Here is a 22,489-nt window from a genome sequence, read left to right as displayed (position 1 = left end):
CTCTGAATGTTCCAAGGATGTTGAGCAGAATCAACCTTTCTCCACTGCCAAGGCAATGTGGCAGAGTGTTCCCTTGTAAGCCAGTGGTTTGCATATGTTCTCCAGTGAAAACTACATATAAACCTACTCAACTTTTTGGGATCCACTTGTCAACTAATGCTACCTTTTAAGTACTATACCCTCCCTCAACCCCCTTTATAATTAAGAATATCACACCAGTTGCTAACTCTGGACGTGTATTTCCCCCCCCCCTTCATTTTAGTATACATACTTAGGCAGCATATATTTGCATAGAGGGGAGGCAGCAAGTGAGGCTGTCTCTTAAAGGGGCTACATAACAGTAACAGTGTGCTGTCATGAAGAAGAAACCAGCCCCAGAAACAAGAAAAGGCCCTTGTCATGCAAACATGTTTGGACACCTCTATGACACTTCCTACAATTTGAGATGCCCTTATTTGAGTTCATTATACTGGGTGCCTTTAAATTTATGCTTAGAAGGCTATAGAAAGCCCACCGATACATGCTGTAACGTTGGTGTGAAGTGATTCCTGGCCCAGAGGCCGTCCATAATGTTTTGTACCAGCTGCAGCAGCCTCAGAACAATCATAAAGGGCAGACTTCTCTAGAATCTGATTAGAGTTTAAGAATGTTAAATAGCCCTGTCAGAGCAAGAATACAGTTGATGAGGCAACCCAGGGTTCCTTTTGAACGTATATTATAGTTGTGCAAGGTTACCTACTGTAGTTATGTTTTCCCCACGTGTCATTACGCTCACGTGCGGCATGTGAACAGCAGTAAATTTAAAGCCTGATGTGAAACTACACAAAGAAAATCGAAACCCTTGAATTCCAGGATACACTTTCCTATATTTAATTTTGTTTTGAAATTTAAACCCTGCTTTTCTTTATAAGTTTAAAGCTGCATTTTAAAAGTCCATAAAACATGCAGAATCTACAGGACTTTCAAATGAGGTAGATTTAGTTGCTTACCACTGAAAATCTCAGTTTTACTGTCTTGGAGCACTTTAAGACCTACAGGGGTGTGGGAATATGTATTGAGTTTCCTGCCATCACATTGAATCCACCAGTCTTTGGTAATATGGCGCCCTGAGCGAGGTCAAAATTTTGTACCCCCTCAGCTCAGTGCCCTGTTTGGGGGAACCGCCCGCACCACCCTAAATCCCAGCACTGTCACCAACTCTGGTTTTCAAAATGGTTGCTCATCTCTTTGAGTCCTAGTTTGCAAACAAAGGCAAGGTAGATACTTTAAAAATATAGTTTGACGGCCATATTTCTCTGTTCTAGATGTGAACGGCTAGAAGAGCAGCTGAATGACCTGACTGAGCTCCACCAGAACGAGATCCTTAATTTAAAGCAGGAATTGGCCAGCATGGAGGAAAAAATAGCTTATCAGTCTTATGAACGAGCCAGAGACATCCAGGTTGGTGAAAGTGACAAGCAAATTGGAAATGGTCAACTGATTATATTTTTTCTTAACTATTGAGCTGGTTCAGTTTCCGCTTTAATTTCCATTAATAGTGGAATCAGATTTTGTGCCCTGTATTCTGAATTACATTTATCTCATTGTTTTTACTGCAGGAGTCTTTGTTAACAGGAGCCAGTTAACCATCTACAGTACTCTTAACAAATTTCTGGTAAAAATGAGTTTCCCAGCCATCATATAATAAGACTTTCTCCTTCTCAAAAGTTCAAATGAGAGTTTGCCTCCATATTTGAGGGAAGCTATAATAAAGCTTCTCCATGTGTGTTTGGGCCAAAATGCTGCACTGTGAAGCATAAGAGGTTTTTTATAGTATTTTTCCCAGTTAGCTGATGGCAGGATATGTCTGTCACTAATTTGAATCCTATCTGTACAAATGTTGAATTAAAAACAGTAGCTGGCTTTGTATATCCTCTTAGGCCTTTCAGGAAGCAACCTATTCAGTTTTTCTTTCCCAAATAAGGATGTGTTTTGAGGGGGAAGTTTTTGGTCTGAGTATATCAAGTATTTGAAATTCAGAAGTCCGAAAAGTTGAACTTGGAGGGTTGCAGCTGCAGAATAAACACCAAGAACCTTGCCTGACCACAGTGAAATACTGTCTTACTTGTTTCACATTCACCCAAGTTATAAAGCCAAAGTAATCCCTTACAGGGTTGTTGTTATTATTCCAGCTGGGGATTCCAAAATTCTGCCACATAAACTGTCCAGGTGTGTAGGTTTAGGGTGTTGATTTTAAATTAGAGAGGTGCATTCAACCCCTTCTGGTTCAATGGTAATTATAATAGCAATAAAAATTGTAATAATAATCATAATAAACAGTTTTCAATTTTCAGTACTGTTGCTACTTCAGCATAAATTAAAAATCAGTGTCTGGAGGACTTAAAACTGCCACCATTGTTGGTGAGGGGTATGAGACACAAGTATTCATGCTGGGATGTTTGGGGGGGGGGTGTAGGTAGCTGAATTTGAGCTGGGAACTAGCATTATTCTACCTTTCCTGAAGAGCTATGTCTCTTCTTTCAATCCCAAAGTTGCACTGTTTGTAACAGTGGCCTGTGATATGAAAGCATGAAATGGAAAACACTTAGGATTCGCTGTCATCTACTGTTGCTGAGGCTGAATCTATCATGCCACTAAGGCTTGTGAAAGTACTGTTGTAAATGCAATGAGGAACTTGCATTGTGGGTTGGATCTGCTTGTTTGCATTGCGAAGTGCCTGTATGCACTCTGCAGCATGAAGGGAATTTTTGCTACAGGACATGAATCCAACAAGTGTTACTCATATCCTGTGCGGTGTGAGTAAGGCTGCAGGAATGCCTGAGGTATTGAGCTCCCAAACTTTATTTAGACTGAGGATATGCAAAACCACTTCTTCATCCGTGTCCTTGGCACCTGATCCCACTGTCAGCAGAGTGGCTTGATTCCAACCAAATGTGTCCAGGAACCCACTGCGGTCTTTGACCCATTTTAGTAGGAGGCAATACAGAACAAGGCCAGCCTCTCTCCCTTCCCCATTTTTGGATGAAATCAACATGTATATACATGAGATAAGGTGTTGTGCAGTTACTGATCCATTCTCTTACTCTCAACAGGAGGCATTGGAGGCATGTCAAACCAGAATCTCAAAGATGGAACTGCAGCAGCAACAGCAGCAAGTTGTCCAATTGGAAGGTCTTGAAAATGCCACTGCCAGAAACCTCCTGGGCAAACTAATTAACATCCTCTTGGCTGTCATGGCCGTTCTGTTGGTCTTTGTCTCCACCGTGGCCAACTGTGTTGTCCCCCTCATGAAAACTCGCAGCAGGACGTTCAGCACTTTATTTATAGTGGTCTTCATTGCCTTTTTGTGGAAGCACTGGGACGCCATCACTGGCTACTTGGAACGGTTCTTTTCTTCCCCTAGATGATGTCGAGAAGAGCTGGCTGTTGCCCTACCCACTCCGGTTTGCTCTGGCAAGTGAGCATGGCAAAGCTTAATCAGCCACTCCTTCCTCTGCTGAAGTTTTAAAGTGTCAGAGTGTGAATTTGTTTACAGTTAAAATAACATTTTCTCTCTATGAGACACATTGGCAATAGTATTTTTTAGATTTTATTCAAGAGCTCTTTTTGGCAAAAAAAAAAATCCTGGATACTTTTTATGTAGCATGGTTCTCTTTGGATGCAAATCTTTAAGTTTCCTTAAGTGTACAAAAATAAAACACCAATTTGGAGCACACCAATGGGCAATTTAAATTATGGTGAACTACTGTACTAAACCTGTTGGGGGAGAGGAGGAGACAGTTACATAAAGTGTAATAAAGATTAATCTAGTGCACAGTGACACCGTGACGATCCCATAATGCTACTGTGAAACCTGACCACATTCCACGTCCGAATGTATAGCTTCAGGGTGGCTTTCTCTAATGGAAGACCAGTGCAATGCATGGAAGTCCCTGGATCCGTTGCTGGGTTGGCCTCTTCTGCTAACCACCCTCTTTCTGCAAGGCCTATTAAACTTTTTGGCTAGCTATATGAAGTGGACGAGTTATGCCAGACACAGTTACTGCACAGTTGTACTACAGTATTTTGAAGTAGCCCTTTAAATACTTTAAGCAAATGCCCTTGGTCGCACTTTTACGGTTTTTTAATATATGTATAGTCACAGATTTAAAAATCCGAATGGCATACTTGAAGAGTGTAATACTCAAACTCTCAGTGCTTCCTTATTGTTTCTAATAGGATTTTTTATTATTCTTATTGGGGGTTGTTTTTGAACTTAGTGGTGGGCCGGGTCATCATCATCATCATCATCATCATCATCTCTCTCTCTCTCTCTCTCTCTCTCTCTCTCTCTCTCTCTCTCTCTCTCTCTCTCTCTCTCTCTCTCTCTCTGTTTTCCTTTAAAATAAAGAAGTGATGTTCTGAAATGAAGAAATGTGTGAATAAGTGTGAGCTGTCTTACCCTGAAACAGTTTTGGAGAAGGCAGAAAACAGCTTCGAGTGCACCTTGAGTGCAGACCTATTCAGGTGTGATTTGTATTCTCCCTAACCTGCTGATACAGCACCACAAAGAAAGCTCTCTCTCCTCCTCTTAGTCCTCACATAGTGTCTTTTTCTTTTAAAGGTTGGGGGGTGGGCAGGTCTGTTACATATAGAGAACTGAATATTTCCCAGAGAGTAAAGAAATCCTTGTCTGACTTAAGGAGAGATGAAAACTAACTTTTGAAACGGCCAAGTGAGTGAGCTGAAGTTCCGCTCTGAAAATAAAATTGGTACTTGGAAGTCGTAATCTCACTGAATGGGCTTTATATTTTCAGGTTAGATTCCTGCATACCAAAGCTGGGCTTGTGGCCGAATAGCCTACATCCAGTCAACTTCAGGTCTGTTCTGAAAGTTGCCCTGTATCTTTAAGGGAAGGGTAAACGCTTAAGGAAACATCAGATCAAAAGGCCCAATCCCTTAGATATTCCCAGGTTTAATTTACTGTTCAAATAAACCCCTGATAATGGAAACCAAAGTTATCCTGTTAGCAAGCTGACGGTGTTCACTGTTGGTGTTTTTTTGTGTTTAGACCCCTTCTGTACATCTTGTTCTCATATAGTATGTGATGGAGAGAGTCTCCTTCCCTCTATAAGTAATAATACTTTGTACAGCTTTACTGACTGATGGTTGTACATTACCAAGAAATTGGGGGAGGAGTGTAACTGCCAGTGGCTTGTGCTGGTTCATTCTCCACCCACATTTATATTGACTGTCAAGATGATGCCAGAGAGAGAGAGAGAGAGAGAGAGAGAGAGAGAGAGAGAGAGAGAGAGAGAGAGAGAGAGAATGTTGTCCTGGACAAGACATGCAGTTAGGGGAGAAGTGTCATAAGAAATGACAGCTTGTTCCTCTGCTTTCCTTTTTGGAAACATATGAACTGGTCCTGGGACTGGAACAAGACTGTGACATGTTTCTTTCAGGAACCTTTTTCTTCTTTACACTGGCCAATAGGGTTTATATCTCTGGAATTCAGATTCATTCTTAATTCTGACTCACTATCTTCATTGTGAAACACGTTCGTTGGTTTTTAAAAGTCTGTTTTACATTGTTGGGAATTCAATAATTTATTGTAACGTACCCTTGGTCAGTATTGCATCTTAAGAAATTAAACAATGCCCAAGTGACCTAAAATAATGCGGAATAGGAAGTCCAGGAACTCTTGTTATTAGGACTTTATCCTCTAGAACTGCGTAACAATTTCCCTTGCTTTCCTGAATGGGATTTGATTTCTGATTGCTATCTTCCAGCAATCTTCCCTCTGCCCTAGTCATGGTTCAAGAGATTCAGCATATCACTTTTCAGATTCATGGCTCGTTATATACTCAGGTTCCTCAATCTAATAACATTACGCCTCATTGTCACTGAGCAAATATCTGCTTGTCCTTATAAGGAATTGCCAGTTTCAACAGACTCAAGCCAAAAAAATAAATAAATAAACATTCCTGTTTCCCTAGGCTTGCAGATACAGAATGAATTTGTTAGTATTCCCATTCCCATTTATCTTGATCTGCCATGACAATAACTTCTCTTAAGTTTATGCCCGCTCTACCTGATATAGCATCCGACTCTCCACCCTTCCTCAGTTTTCATGGTATTTCATTAAAAAAACATACTAAAGGAAGCAAACAAGGACAGGCTTTGGTCTGCATTCTGAAGTGCTTGAAATGAGCCTCTTCCAGGAACTCGTATCCTGGCATCTCCTTCAGATTTTTGATGGTACTTTGAATTCACTGTAAATTTGTTTAGCCCAGGATACAAACCATTACAAAGTGGATGATGAATGGGCACTTTGTTACTCATTACTCATTAAAGTCTAAAAGGAGGGGGGTGGCGCTTAATTCCATCCCCTGTAAAAATGCATTTATAGTTTCTGAATTCTGAGTGTACCAAAAACAAACTGTCCTGTTTGCCAGAAGGAAAATGATTGATAGAACCCCTCATCTCCAGGACTGTTCTGTGATGGTCTTTTGGCTTACAGTTATAAGTGATTCTCAATACCATCATATTTCTGAAAGATTGCCAAAAGTGCTTTGTGTTGTTGAATCCTATCTGTCAACTCTCCTAACCTGACTCCTGTCTTGTCATTTTGCCATTTTTTTTATATTTTGGTTATCAGATCATACATTTTCTCCCTACTGTTGGTCTGAAGGGCTGTGGCTGCATCAAATTGTTTAACAGGTGTTAATTATTTCAGAAATGTGAACTAGCTTTAAAACTCCCATCCCATTTGCAAGTGCTGTGTTCTTTTTCTTGAAGGTGAAGCATTCCTGGATGACTTGTTTAAAGGCATTGTCTGCCTGTGTGTGTGTGTGTGTGTGTGTGTGTGTGTGTGTGTGTGTGTAACATTACTCTTACTACTGCTCTTTTTACTGCTGTGGACCTTGAGTTATGGAATTATTTTTCCATATACTTTCTTATTTGGAGAGGGTGAAGTGCTTAATATATTAATCACATATCAGCTGATCACAAAAAGGACTAAATGTAGCAGACTGCCTTGAAGGAAAGATAAGTGATATTTTTAACATGCTTACCATGCTTCATGAAACATTTTTGGTCCTACTCAAGAGTAGATCCACTGAAATTCATGGGCATAAATTAGCCATGCCTGTAAATTTCAGTGGCTCTGCTCTGATTACAACATGGTTGGAAAGAACCCTATTTGCCCTTTCCCCCCCCTTTTTTTTACTAAAGTGAAAAGTTAACCATGTTTTGATTTTCTTTCGTACTTCCCACCATTGCATATGATGCCTCATATGTTCTGAGCGTATCCTCAAGTGATAACATTGTGTTCACAGTGATTACTTAATTAGTTTATTCCAACTTTGTGGACACCTAAAAAGCGGATGCCGTTGAGGAGTTCTGTAGGTTCGTGCATTGGCCAGCTGGGTCATGATCTTTCTTCTACATGGGGTGGGGGTAGGACTTTAAGAAATGAAAGCTGCAAGCAGTAGAAACCAAGAAGCCAGCTCCTCACGGAGGGAGGGAGGCGGGTGTTTTCCCCTCGTTGAATTGCTTGCCAGTTTCTAAGAGAATTCTGAATGTGGCTAAAAGAGGTCTGTGTGTCTGTATTGTGTATGCCAGGTGGTATCGTGCATCAGTAGGCAACTGACATAGCTGTAAGTGTGGTTTTTTAAGAAGTATAAAACTAAAAACTCACTTGCACAGGAGGAAGAGTTACAGAAATGACACTAGTGAACGTAACACTGTAGTTTATAGGTGTTTTAAGCTGCTAATTGTTGAGGGGGATTGACATTTGTCTTGTCTGATCGTCACAGGCTTGTCTGTGGCTTACACTGTATATAAAATTAAATAAAGACCTCAGATATTAAGTGCTGTGTGACTTCCGTGTTTCTAAAGGTTGTCTAGGGAGAGGTTGGGCGGGGAACCAGCAGTGTGGATAACGGTGTGGCGATATTTGAGCTATCGGCTGCTGTTTTGGTCCTGTGAGGGAAAGGAATATCCAACCCGGAAATGGGGGAGGGAGCCGAAGTAGCATGGCGAATACAGTGGTACCTCTACTTACGAATTTAATGCGTTCCGAACGCACATTTGTAAGTTGAAAAAAATTGGAAGTCAAATCCCATAGGAATGCATTGGGAGAAAAAATTCGTAAGTCAAAGCAACCCTATCTAAAAATTCGTAAGTAGAAAAAATCCTATCTAAACTTCATCCAAGATGGCGGACGGAGCTCCGTTCGTAAGTAGAAAAATTCGTAAGTAGAGTTATTCGTAAGTAGAGGTACCACTGTAGTTGATTTTTGTCAAGGTTTATGTGTGGCCTTTTCCTTTGGTCATGTGCTTACATTATCAAGTCCTTTGACCGCATATGAGGCTGCTGTATAGCAAGTCAAAATTGGTCCATCTAGTTCAGAACTGTCTGCTCTGACTGATAGAGGCTCTCCAAAGTCTTAAGCTGTTGTCTTTTCCCCAGGCCTAAAAACCGGTCAATGGAGATGCCCTGAATTCGAGCTGAGACCTACTGTATACAAAGCAATGTGTTCTGTGCTGCCCCAGCAGCGGGTTACAACTTTCCACCTTCCAGGAACCCTAACCACACCCATTTGTCTGCCAATAAACTTCTTCACATTATATTCCAAGTGGTGGTTTTTGTTTTTTAAGATGCATGCTCCACTCACATGAAGCCCTGTCGACGGCCATCTGCTGTGCTATGCGCATACCCAAAATTCCTGTGGCCACGCAAATGCTCCAGAGCACAGTTTGGAAACCCCTGGACTGGTAAAGGGTAAGTGGTACAAAGTTTCCCAGTGTGGTCATCTTCACACAGCCTTTTCCAACACTTGGCTCTTTGCAATAGACATTGGAGGGCTGGGTAGGCAATGAAGCGATCACATGATCGCGACTTGGAGGGAAGGAACTCAAAGCTGCATTCATTCAGCTCAGACTTGATGCCTTAAGATGGTTGTGGGAATCCTAAGATGGTGGTGATCGGCTGCATCTCGGGGGTTCGGCAACCGTCTCCTTGCTCACAGAGGAGCTTCAAGAGGACTGTGGGTTAACTCGGGCAAACCAATGTCAGCCTACACTATGTCTCAGGGTAATTTTAAGGCTGAAATCTACTTGGAGATCCTTGGAAGAAGGAAAGGATGTACATGTCACGGGGGTTTTATCAAGGGAAGACTTGCCAATACAGTGGCTGCTACCTTCTACGTTTATCACACAAGATCTGTGAAACACTGGCTGATCTGACAGCATTTTCCATCCTAGATTTGGCATATTTCAGGACCTGCCATATTTGTCGTCTTTCCTCTGGCAAGGTAAATGGACTGTTTACATTTATCTCCCTCCTGGCTGTAGCTGAGAAAAAAGAGACATGTGAGAATGTGAGATGGAACTTCGGAGTTAGAGCTGCTCTCAAGTGACAAGAAGTGCTATTTTAGGATTCAAAATCAAATTATGAATGATTATAATAGGAATTGCAAAGAAAGCATGTTTTGGCAAAATGATTGCATCAGGAGACAGCCCTACCACAAATGGATCAGGTATCCCAGAACATTGCACCCTCTCCAGCAACTTGGGAAAAGCTTATGATTAATGTGGGGAAGCTTCAGTGGGGGGGCGGGGTCTACTGCCACTTAAACATAATTTTCAAAGTATTTTCTTGCACTTTTCTTGTATCCTCTTGGATAACCAGGTGATGGTGGGAACAGTGGCGGGGCAGGGTGGCACTTCTTACTTTGCTTCAAGCTGCGAAATGGGACACACCACCCCTGGTCAGCCATATAGGACCCAGTTTCACAGGTTGTCTAATTTCATTTATTTCAAAAAATGTATACACCACTTAAGTTATTTTTTTTATAATAAAAAACAACAACCTGGAAGACGTACAAAATGTGCCTGGCTGGATATTTGAGCCCTGTGGGATGGGTGTAAAATCCATTTTTATTTTTTAAAATAAAACATAATGCCCATTATATTCTGAAAAACAGGTCTTAATCTATATGAAATGAAAATCTACATTTTGAAATTTTAAAATTGTGACAAAACTGTAAAGGTGTTTGAGGAATTGTGTTGCCCTTCTTTAGGCTTGGCCCATGATGTGTGTGTATGTGCGCGCACATATACATATAAAAGCATTATATGCATCTTAAAACACTGGGAAGTTATAGCTCCTAAAGAGCATCTTCCCAGACAAGCCTTCTGAGTAGGCACTCTTATTTTTATTCATCTTACTCTTCTGTACTCTTAACTGTTGGTCTGGCGCACCACCTAGTGGCGGATTGTGATCTGCTTTGCTGTGATCTTATTTCAGCAGTTCAGAAATGAACTTAGTAGCACAAAATTTACACAGAGGTTTGAGACTGGTGTGGGACCAAAATGGCCTTTGTCCCCCTGAATGATAGATAACCTCTGGGAGACAGACAGGAGAGTGTGGTCCATTGGCTCTCCTGGATCTCACATCGGCTTTTGATACCATCAACCAAGTTATCCTTCTGGAATGGCTTCTGTGGGTTGGGAATGAGAAGCACAGTGTGGCAAAGATTCTACTCCTACCAACAAAGCCAAGTCCAGAAGGTAATGCTGGGAGATTTCTGTATACAGGAATGTAGGTAGCTGCCTTTTACTGAGTCACACCATTGGGCCCATCCACCTCAGTATTGCCTACACTGACTGGCAGCCAGGGGCGTACCCAGGATCAAAACGGGGAGGGGGGACAAGAGAGGGAAGGAGGGAGAGAGGGAAGAGAGAGATGGATGGAAGGGAGGGAGGGAGGGAGGGGTGAGAGAGGAGGGAGGGAGGGAGGGAGGGAGAGAGAAAAAGGAAGAAAGAAAGGGGGGAAGGAAGGATGGAGCTCCCGTCCGCCCCCCTCCCCCCAAGCTCAGGCTGCTCCTCCCGCCTCCCACGTTTCTGTCGCTCGCAGCCGCGGAGGGGGCGAAACAGCCCAATTTCAGGCTGCTTCTCGCCCTCCCCACATTCCTGTCTCTAGCTGCAGCCACGGAGGGGGTGAAAACAGCCCGATTTCCATAACCCACACCGACTTTTCCCCTTCAGTTTTCGGAGGGAAAAAGTGTCGGTTATGGTCTGTAAAATACGTTGTTGTTGTTGTTTTGCTTTGGGGAGAGCAGCTGCCCCCCTGCCCCTCGCTGGGTACGCCCATGCTGGCAGCCACTCTCCTGGATTTCAGACAGGGATTCTCCCAGCCCTCCCTGGAGAAGCTGAGGGTTGAACCTTGGGCCTTCTACATGCATGTAGATGAACTATGTCTCTCCCCTGGTACCCAAAGTCCAACCCCGTGGTAATTGATTGATGGGGTCCCTCAAGGTTCCATTAGGTCCTCAATGCTATTCAACACCAGTACAAAGCTGCTGCTGAAAATCATGTGAAGTCATGCCCAAGTCACTTTTCAGTCCACCAACTTGATTCAAAATGGCAGCCAGCATTTGAGCATTGACAAAAACTGCCACACTCCACTTCAGGAACGCTTTGGTTGTGATTTAGCAACAAAGGAAGTTTGGCAATGCTATATTGAAAATCGTCTGAACATAAGAGAGGACAAATGGACAAACCATTTCCCAAAATACACCGGGGGGGGGGGAATACTTGTTGAGGGTTAAGATCCCTCAGGTGCTGCCTATGTCCCTGCTGCCAACTGATCCTCCTCCGTTCCTCAAAAATGGTGGGTGGTGCCCATTGGGACTTAAGGCAGGAGGCCAACAGTAGGTGGAGCCATAGATTACAGACAAGAGTCAGCTAATTCTAGTTTGTCCCCATCATCTTCCCTGTTGAATTCTACAAGGACAACACTGAGACAAAGGAAGAGGATGCAATCCCTGGATTGGTTGTAAGGAAGGCAGGCAGGTGGGGGCTGGGTGGGGGAAAACAGAATGGTCGGGCAATGCTCCATTGATCCTACTAATAGACCACCCTCCACTGTTAATAATTAAAGATTTGTTTACATTTGCAATGTGGCAATTCAGGAAAAGTCAGCTTTAAGAGTTAGCCGGTTGCACTTTAACGTTGTCTGAGTTGGATAACTTCGTTCGTTTTTGTTCAGATATAAACCTCAGAGTGTGATGCACTGAGTGAAAAGAGACAGAGAAGCAGATGCATGAGAGTAACTGAAGTTGAAGGCAGAGCTTTCCAAACTTTTCAAGTTGGTGACACACTTTTTGGACATGCATCACTTCGTGACACAGTAATTCAGTTTTACTAGCAAACCATAGGTTAGACTAACCCTTTCCAGCCCCAGGAGGAGCGTTCGCACGACACACCTGCACACTGCAGCCGACACACTCATGTGTCATGACACACAGTTTGGAAAGCTCTGGTTTAAGGCATGTAAACTGAAAGAGAGTCCTCAGGTGTGAGATCACCACCAAGAAGGCCTTGCCTTGCGTAGTCACCAAATCATTGACAGGCACACAAGCCGGATCTCAGGTGCAGATCTTAAGAGTATAGGCAGGGCCATGCAATGTAGGTGGGCCTTATGGTAATCTGGTAGTATAACATTTACACTAGCAGCCAATGCAACTGGTGGGGAGTAGAGTCACATGTTCAGACCACCTGGCCCCCATTAGCATTCTGGCAGTTGCATCTTTCACCAAGCCAGCTTCAGAGGCAGCTCCTTTAAAAGCCCCCAGGCTATGCTCTCTCCTGGAGAGCAGAGCTGTGTGTATTTCACAGTATGTACTGCCTCCTGGTCTAGCCTTCTACCTCAGGTTAGATGCTATCCCATCACCAGCATTGTATTAAGTTTCAAACGCCAGTGCTTCCGTATGTGGATCATGGAGAGATGCCTTCTTCTCTTCCACCTCAGGCAGCAAAAGATCTTGGGCCTGCTCTGAGATCACATATCCCGCAAGTGTCCTAGGGGAAAACCGTTTTTTATCGTGAGAGAATGGTGGCCATTTTGGTTGCGGTGATCTCGCACAATTTTGCAGTGAGACGCACCCCCCCCAGTGCTTTTTTGGCGGGGGGGGATGATGACGCAATTTCAGGGCAACTAAAATGGCCATTGTGCTCTCATGATTAAAAAAACAGGAAGATGGCACCTGGGAAAGTGGCATCCTGGATTTTGGCTTCAAAGCATCGGAGGGTATGAGATCAAGGCAGAATCTCCAAGACGTCCGCTGCATTGTGATGTTATAGTTCAGGGGTCAGCAAACTTTTACAGCAGGGGGCCGGTCCACTGTCCCTCAGACCTTGTGGGGGGCCGGACTATATTTTGGGAAAAAAATATGAACGAATTCCTATGCCCCACAAATAACCCAGAGATGCATTTTAAATGAAATGACACATTCTACTCCTGTAAAAACATGCTGATTCCTGGACCGTCCGCGGGCCGGATTTAGAAGGCGATTGGGCTGCATCCGGCCCCCGGGCCTTAGTTTGGGGACCCCCGTTATAGTTCTTGATAAACTTGTGTTCCAGGGGAAGGTGGAGCATTTGTGGTAGCCACGGGCTGAAGCCTGAAGCTGTGGGTACTGCTATGAGCATGTGCCACAACATCTGTTGGTGGCAGGAAAGTTCCCAGTGCCCCTGGGTGTTGTAATCCATGCCTTGGTCTTAAGGCAAATGGCTGCCAAGTGCTATCTGCACTGACCCCATTCTGGTAAATTTCAGAAGGGTTGGAATTCATTGTGAGCCTAACCCCAAGATTCAAAGTGAGGATGGGGTGTGTTCATATCTGTAGAATCTGGTGTCCTTCTGACCCCACTTCTCGTCCAGCTGATGCTGAGTCCATGCTGCAAGGATCAACACTGTCTTTTTGCTCTAAACTTGGGTCACTTCCTGTTTCCTCCTGCAGCCTAAGGAAGATGAGTGTTCATTGGCATCTTCTCTCTTTGTCCATCAGAACTGATGAAAACCAGCTGCCCCAAGAGGCCCCCCAGTAGCTTTTAGGACTTTGCAAAGTGATTTTTATTGCTTTTAACTATGATCTCATTTTGGCCTGTGTTTTAGTTATTGTATTGTATTTGCAAACCTTTATCAAGCTTTAACTTTGCAATCAATCCCAGTCTGAGTATCAAGAAAATCCCATTTTAGTGCTCTGTGCAGCCTGATCTTCCTTTTCTGTTGCTGTTCAAACGTGGGCTTTGGCTGACACCTAGTGGTCATGAAAACTCATTGTCCCAGGATCTCAGATTTAGCAGCAAATGTCTTTTCAGTGTGATAAGAGAGGCTTACTTGGCAGAGGTCCTGAGACTCTTAATCTTAGGGGTTTGGTCTGAGACCCACATTTCAGGGGGGTGGCCTAGATGATCCTTGTGGATCCCTTCCAACTCTACCTGTCTATGATTCCATAAGGAGTTCTAGTTACAGGTAGGCCGTGTTGGTCTGCCGTAGTCGAAACAAAAAAAAATCCTTCCAGTAGCACCTTAGAGAAAGTTTGTCATTGGTATGAGCTGTTGTGTGCATTCACAGAAGTGTGCATGCACACAAAAGCTCATACCAATGACAAACTAAGTTGGTCTCTAAGGTGCTACTGAAAGGAATTTTTTTTTATTCCATAAGGAGTTCATAACTTTGACACATTTTCCCTTTCTCCTGAAACTACATGTCACCTCTGCAGCATGCCACTCCCCACAGCTGCTGATGAGGCAGGAAAACCTTTTGCAGAGTATCTCCCCAAGAAACAGATCAGTAGTGAGGAGTGAATCAGCAGGTTTCAGTTTTGCTCAAGTTCTCATTCTTTCCATCCAAAATTCAGTTCTCCAAAATGTTGAAGGAATTTGCAGAGAGAGAGAGAGAGAGAGAGAGAGAGAGAGAGAGAGAGAGAGAGAGAGAGAGAGAGAGAGAGAGAGAGAGAGAAACCCACATGGAAATTCCTCAGATTTTCATTTGCTGCCCCCTGACAATCATTCACTGTCAGCCCAAACTACTTCACAGGGATGCAAGGTTAACTGGGGCAGGGGGAGATCTGCATATGCCATCTTGAATTCCTTGGAACAAAGGTGGAATAAAATGTAAACAAAATAAACAAGCTAAATGAGCAATGACCCAAAAGAAGTATACTTAATGCTATGGTTGCCCTGAGAATGCAAAGCAGAAGGAGAGCATCCTTTGGCCTCTTCCCTTGGTTGGGAACCTTCAGCTCCAGCAGCAAGGCCAATGACCAAAGGTGATGGGGGTTGTGATTTAGCAACATCTGGAGAGCCAAAGTTTCCCAACACCTGGGCTGGAGGTCTCAGGGTTGCTGAGCGTTTGCACTCCCTGCCTCTCACCAAGATACAAGCAAGGGAAACTCCCCTGTCTCAACCATTTGCCAGAGGAGGACCTGTGAGGAGCTTCTTGTTCCTCTTCTGGACTCGGAGCAGTGGCTCTCTTTTGCTCCAACGTCTCTTGGACTCCAGAACTGGAAGGAAGTGCATTTGAACATCTCCCACTGCCATCCAGAGGACCTGTTGTGCGGGGTGGGGATTGTTGCTTCATTGCGTTATTGAAATCTGTTGAAAGCAGCTTTGAGGATCAAAAAAGTGGGATACAGGTCTTCTTTTTTAAAAGCATACTAAACAGCAATGCAAATTATGTTGCTAGTTCAAAAGGCATACACGGACTTCTCTTAGGCAAGAACTCCAAGGCAAGAACTCCACCACCCACCTTAGTCAGCAGTTAAAACCAAACCCACAAGCAATCATTTACATGTTTTTAATAACCCTTTTCATAGTTTAGAACCCATCTGAAAACAATGGGCAGATCCTCCTTCCACTGTGTGTGTGTGTGAGTGAGTGTGTGTGTATTCAGTCAAGTCAGTTTCCGCCACTTCCTTCCCACTGAGTCATAGTTATTCTTGTCCAAAGGACCAGCTTTTCATCTCTTCTTTCCTGGGCCGAAGGTGTTTGTGCAGAGTGAGGTGCTTCCTGCCCTGGCCCCTGGGAAAGCCAGCGGTCTCGGTACATGTAATCTATGTTGCTTGAAAACAGAGGCCAGAGTTCTTAACATCCTGTACAGAGTAACATATTTTTAACATGGGGTTGTTTAGAAGGGAATCGTGTAGGAAGTACAAACAGAGAAGGAGGGTGGTCTAGTTAGAGTTGTAGTCAGGGCCCTGCAGAGTTTGTCTGAGGCCCAGGGTGGGAGTCTTGTTAGAATAAAGTTTTAAGCTCAAAAAACAAACAGCCAGTTCAGTTACATAAGAAGGCAAGAGAGTTCAGATAAACCAGTTTATTGCAACAACTCCAGCACAGTATATTTTACATAGCTGTTTATACATCAGAAGCTCAAAAGTTAGTTATCACTAAGCAATCCTACCTGACTACCCGCCTACTGTGCAACCTTTAGTGACAGCAGAGTTCATTTTGTCCATAAAAGATTGAATAGCTCAGGATTAAAAACAGAAGCACATAGGGAATGTCTGGGATGGATACAATATATATGTTAACGTACATGAATTCAGCATTCCTGGGCTCACCCTGGCATAATGTTGTTGTTGTTGTTTAGTCATGTCCGACTCTTCGTGACCCCATGGACCAGAGCACGCCAGGCACTCCTGTCTTCCACTGCCTCCCACAGTTTGGTCAGACTCATGTTCGTAGCTTCGAGAACACTGTCCAACCATCTCATCCTCTGTCTTCCCCTTCTCCTTGTGCCCTCAATCTTTCCCAGCATCAGGGTCTTTTCCAGGGAGTCTTCTCTTCTCGTGAGGTGGCCAAAGTATTGGAGCCTCAGCTTCACGATCTGTCCCTCCAGTGAGCACTCAGGGCTGATTTCCTTAAGAATGGATAGGTTTGATCTTCTTGTAGTCCATGGGACTCTCAAGAGTCTCCTCCAGCACCATAATTCAAAAGCATCAATTCTTCGACGATCAGCCTTATTTGTGGTCCAGCTCTCACTTCCATACATCACTACAGGGAAAACCATAGCTTTAACTATATGGACCTCACACAAAGAGAAAAACAAAATGGAGAAGAGATGAGCAAATGAAGATGGTGTGCTCCTCTTCCCCAGATTAGGCCACACACGCACACTCTAGTCACATGCAGAGGAAGTTTGTCCCAGCTCAGGAGGAAACAGGAAGTTTTCTCCTGGCTGGTACAAAGCATCTCTTAGCATGCCCATTCTAGGAACGTTGTACTTGTAAGATGTACCTGGGGCAAGTGTACCTGGCTGCCGCCTCCCCACACAGATTGCAGTCATATCAATTTCCTTTACTTCTATTGACTGATGGTACAACCCAACCTGTATCTAAGATCTAGATTCTGAATTCAGTACATTTTGCTGCAAATGGCATCACCCACCAGCCACCACTTCTCAAAGGCTGGGGTCAAAATGTCCCAGTCAAACCTGAAGCCAGCTAAATTACTTAAGCGCCAAAGGCAGAAAATCCCACAAGGGCCTCTCCCACACCCTGGTAGTAGGAAAACAAATGTGACTCGCCTACCTATTGGCAGGGTTGGCCTGGCTCCCTAGCACAGTATTTTCTGCTCTGAGTGGTGGTCGTACTCCTAGGATGTAAGCGAGAGGGTCTTTCTCAGCTTTACTCCATGAGCTGCTTTTCACTATAGATGCTGAGGATTGAACCCAAGACCTGCAAACCGCACGTGCAGCTATGTCTCCTCTGTGCTTTTAGCAGCTAAAATATCTGCATTAATGGAGCTCCCTTCTCATGCGTTACACCAATGGTTCAGGTAAACGACTCCTGTGAGAGGAAACAGGAGCTGGTCATTCGTTACCACACCTTGCCACCGAGTGGTATGAAAACTTTTCAGAAGGAAAGCAAAAGTCATACTGAAGAAATGCAGGTCTTTAGACGTTATATCTTCCTAACAGACCAACTAAGTGAACTCTGTTTTGGGATTTGGGACTGCACTGCAATCTAACTACAACCTACAGCACAGTTGCGGAGAATAATGTTGAAGTTAGAACTGTGTTGTTCACATCTTGAAGCATTTAAGTATTAATGAATAATATAGAGTATATGTAAAAAATAAAATAAAAATGCATGGGGACCCTCATGAGCAATGCAGTGTGAGCAGGCATTCGTCTGACCTTTTCCCTAGACATTAGACCACCCACACTTGGTACTCATGAACTGGCCGGCTGCTAATTTGGTGGGTGTGTTTTTATTTTGTGTTTTCCAAGTTCTGTCTGGGTATGTGAATCCCAACGCAGTTAAATGCAGGTGGCCTGCTTATTGCTACCAAATGTCTTACGTCGTGTCTTTTCATTATCACACAACCTGTTTTCTTTGTATTATCCCACTGGGGCCGCTTGTGCAGGTGGAACTGGAGCTCCCTCCGATTCTAGAGAAAAGAATCCAGGGAAAAGAGAACTGAGCTCGGCCAAGTCCCTTATGAAATCAGGAGCTGCTAAAGGCCTGCTTTCTTTTTTGATTTTGGTGAGACTTTTAGTGTGGCTTTGCATTAATTTCCATCTGCTGGGCAGGCCCACCCCCGTGCGTTTCTGCAGCATGAGAATTTGGGCTTGACATTGTAACATCGTCAAGAATTAAATTCACATACGTATGAAATTATTTTGATTTCTTTACCTGGATTTTCATAGCCCTAATCCTAAAAACCAAATATGCTCTGATATATCCCAAACCAACAACAAATCAGCATATCCCTATTTCAAAGCAACAGTTGATAGCATTAAAGCTAATGCATAATAAAAGAGAAACAGAGGCATCAATCATTGGCTGTGATGATTAGCATATGCTAATGAAACACAGCTTTTCTTTATCCTCTGGGAAGAGGTAATAATCTAGCCTTTGGCTCCAAAAGCTGAGCTTCCTACCGCCAGGCTCTGCTCTGTGCTTCTCCTCCTTTAAACCGAGAGATGGAAAGCTCTGCGCTATCTTGAATAATTTTGGCGGGCCAGCTTAGCCCAGACACTTCCCCATGGACTGCGAGGTTAACCGCGAATCTTAGAAGAAACCCAGCCTGCTTGCTTCACGAAGCAAATTTCCATTACATTCTCCCGGCACTTGCAAACTCTTTATCTTGGAGGAAACAACTGGGTGAGGGCGCTGAGGAAGTCAGGGGCCAGGCAGCACCCCCTTCCTCCCCTGCCTGGGTGGTGTGAATGGCTGATAACAATGGCGAGGGTGATAAGGGTCTTTCTGGGGCTGGTGAGATAGCAGAGGGGCAGCAGGAAGACGGCTTGGTTTTGTGCTAAAGGGCCTCAGCCACAAGACCTCAAAGGAAACGATGCTAATCTAAGGGCCAGTGCTCTGGGTCACTGCTACAGAACTTCAGCTTGTTGCTCCTTGGGAATTGGGGACACGGAAGGGACCTGAGTATACCACGTACTGCAAATGCTCTCTTCCTCAGGGAAGAATTCATAATATAAGGATGACAGATGGAGGGTTATGTTATTCCACTTTGGTTTAGAAGTCAGCTTTCACTCTTGACTGGTCTGGAATACAGTGGTACCTCGGGTTACGAACTTAATTCGTTCTGGAGGTCCATTCTTAACCTGAAACTGTTCTTAACCTGAGGTACCACTTTAGCTAATGGGGCCTCCTGCTGCCGCCACACACCTGGCACATGATTTCTGTTCTCATTCTGAGGTAAAGTTCTTAACCCGAGGTACTACTTCCAGGTTAGCGGAGTTTGTAACCTGAAGTGTTTGAAACCCGAGGTGTTTGTAACCCGAGGTACCACTGTACATGCTTCTGGTAAGAGAGGGGACCCGAGGTGTTGCATTCCTGGGTTTGTTCTGGTTTTTCATTTGTGTGAATAGTTGTGAGGTACAGCATTATTGTCACCTTATCTGTGCCAGAGGCTGTGCGGTGGTGGTTCTGAAGGACATGTCATGATCCCCCATTCTCTCTGAGTGAGGAAATATGTTGTGCACACAAACAGGAAATATCTTCTTGAGTTCAGGCCATTTTGCTTCACAGAAATAAGGTTTAAGAATCTGTGTAACAGTTTAACGACCACAGCTTGCATTTTGAAAAAGCAAAAATAGTCTAGACCTTGTGGTAGTAGAGGAGGGGGGCGGGTTGGAGATTAATTACTCTGCACTGAAGGCCCAAATGCTAGAAATATGCCTTTCAGTTGTGACATTTGTCTGCCTCACAGAGACTGTGACTCCTTTGTCACATATGTGTCATTGTCACTACTCCGAAGCTTTAGCCTGTTTCATAGAATTGTAGAGTTGAAAGGGACCATGAGAGTCATCTAGTCCAGCCCCCTGCAATGCGAGAATCTTTCATCCAACGTGGGGCTCAAACCCATGACTCCGAGAATAAGATTCTCAATCTCTACCGGCTGAGCTATTCAGGCATTTATTTGTTTCTTTCCTAAGTCAATCCAAAACGTTCAGTTACTATCAAACCCCAAACATTGCAGATGGGAGAAGTAGGAAAGGTTTGGTTGGCAAACGTAGCTGATTTATATTTTGATTGCCCCATCTGAGATTTCTAGCTGTAGCTTTTGGAGGATTGAACAAATGCTGGATACTAACCTCTGCTAACACAGTGCATACAAATGTATAGCACTACTAGGTCAGGAGCAGAGGGAGACCGTGGTAGCAAAGGGGGAGTGTGCAAAAGATCTTTATTTTGCACACATGTGCACTTGGAATGTACATGAAAGAGGGAGCCCCTTTCAGTCAAGCACAGGAACACTTGTGTATCCCTAATATTAGATGCTCTCAGGCAGGACATGAAGGCCACGTGGGAGAATTTTGTTTTCTCCACATTTTTAGTGAACTGACCTGATTTCTGGACTAAGACACAGATTTAGCATAAGTATCCTTTGCATTTCACAGTCCTCTGAATTTTGTTATACAGTTCTCGTTTTAAAAATGCACCAAAATGTCAAAAAGAAAAAAGAAAAGAATCATAGAGAGCAGATTTATGAATGAGCACATGCAACAGGGACATGGACTGGAAACAAATGGATCTCTCCCTAAGCCATGTTCTGACCTCAGAATCTGATGTCCAGAGATATCCTGCCTCTTGAATGGTTCCATTTAGCTCTCATGACTCACAACGGCTAACAACAGGCATTTCCTCGTTCCTAATTCAACTACACAGCCTTAACTCCTCAAACTCTTCTCTTGCCACTAGATCATGCTTCCTCTTTCAAATAAAGACATATGATTTATATATTGTGAAATGTCACCATCCCGAAGTCTGCTTCTCTCTCTCCCCCCCCCTTTTGAACAAAACAGAAGGCCGTCTCTTCTGCGAGTCTGTCTTTTCATCATATTTCTGTTAACACTCCTATTGCTTGGCACGAACATTTTAAAGGCATGCCTGTCTCGTATGCCCTGCCATCTTCTCTTCCTTATTTGTGTGTACTGTTTGTGCTCTCTGGTGCTTGTTTGTGTACGGCTGAGCGGCTGAATCATGGCGAAGTCCCACAATACACAGATTCAGTCGCAAGCTTCCCACAAGCATCTGGTTGGCCTCTGTCAAAACAGGATGCTGAACTAGATGGGCCATTGGCCTCATCCTGCAGGCCTCTTCTTATATTCTTAATCATATCACCATACCCTTACCCGTGTGAACTACCAGGCGTTGTACTTGTTTATTTTATATTATTGCACTGTATTTTATTACTGTAATTGTGACCCTCAGCTACCTTGGGAATGCTGGTATCCAAGGGCAGGATAAGGATCTGTTGAGTAAATGGGTAAGTAAATAAACCTTTCTGCTTTATCGGCCACAATGCCAGAGGAAGTAATGAGCATGAGCTTGCAGACTTTTTCCTCTGTTTCTATCCGGGCACACCCGAGCGAATCCAAATTCCCCGGCAGAGCCATTCCTCCTTGTTTATAACATGCTCTTCCTCTGGATGCAGGAGCTGTGAGACTAAAGATTACATTTCTAGCCTTGACCCATTAGTTATCCAAACATCTTGTTTCCACAGGTCTTGCCATCTTCTCACTTCTCCAAACATGTCTGGAAACTCTGCTTCCTGTTGATTGGCTGGGCAGGGATGTGCCCCACAGCATGTGGGAGCAAAAAAAAACCAACCACCACCCCTAGGCCATTTCCACCCAGCCACCAGAACTCAAGGAGGTTTTCCAGTACTGTAGCAAGCTGGTGTCCGGTCTGGGAGTGGAAGAGAGAAGGGGCAGGAAGTACATTATTCCCCACACACCCTCAGAAGTGGCGGTTATTGTGAAACTAGGCCACACAATGGGTGTTCCCAAAAATATGCTGGATACACTAATGGGCAAAGAAAACCTGAGCGTGGCACATAATAAAGGTACATCTTACACTATATACATTAGAAAGTTATAAAACGGGTTGCCTTAATTCTGAGACAGGGCCACCCCAAGGCATTTTGCTGCCTGAGGCAGAACAGCAAGTGATACCCAGCCACCACAACCGAGTCACAGTGCATCCTATCCGAAGCAGAGCAAGTTATTTTGGCATCTGAGGGGGAAAATACCCAAGTGTCTTTTCAGGGCAGTTAAAATGCAACAATGAAAAATGAAAAAAAAAAAAACTAACCACCTGCTGCCCTTTGACATCACACACAATCAGCTGCCTGAGGTGGCCACCTGACTCTGTCTAAAGAGAGGAGTTGATACCCTAAGGGGCGACATGTGTA

The 22,489-nt window shown here is 43.9% G+C and overlaps 1 protein-coding gene across 6 annotated transcripts in view; it reads left to right on the top strand.

The window, feature by feature from the left end:
• Positions 1–3,702, top strand: part of TMCC1 (transmembrane and coiled-coil domain family 1) — a 100,665-nt gene extending 96,963 nt beyond the window's left edge. For all 6 annotated transcript variants that reach the window (XM_035106539.2, XM_035106538.2, XM_035106544.2 and 3 more), the window contains 2 exons: positions 1,305–1,440; positions 3,093–3,702. In XM_035106539.2, the coding sequence (XP_034962430.2) occupies positions 1,305–1,440; positions 3,093–3,407 (451 nt within the window). In that variant the 3' untranslated portion in view covers positions 3,408–3,702. The remainder of the gene's footprint in view (positions 1–1,304; positions 1,441–3,092) is intronic.
• The last annotated feature ends 18,787 nt before the right edge of the window (positions 3,703–22,489 follow it).

The sequence above is a fragment of the Zootoca vivipara genome, chromosome 2 (assembly GCF_963506605.1).
Source record: "Zootoca vivipara chromosome 2, rZooViv1.1, whole genome shotgun sequence".
NCBI lineage: Eukaryota > Metazoa > Chordata > Lepidosauria > Squamata > Lacertidae > Zootoca > Zootoca vivipara.
This window is presented reverse-complemented; position numbering and strand designations above follow the sequence as displayed.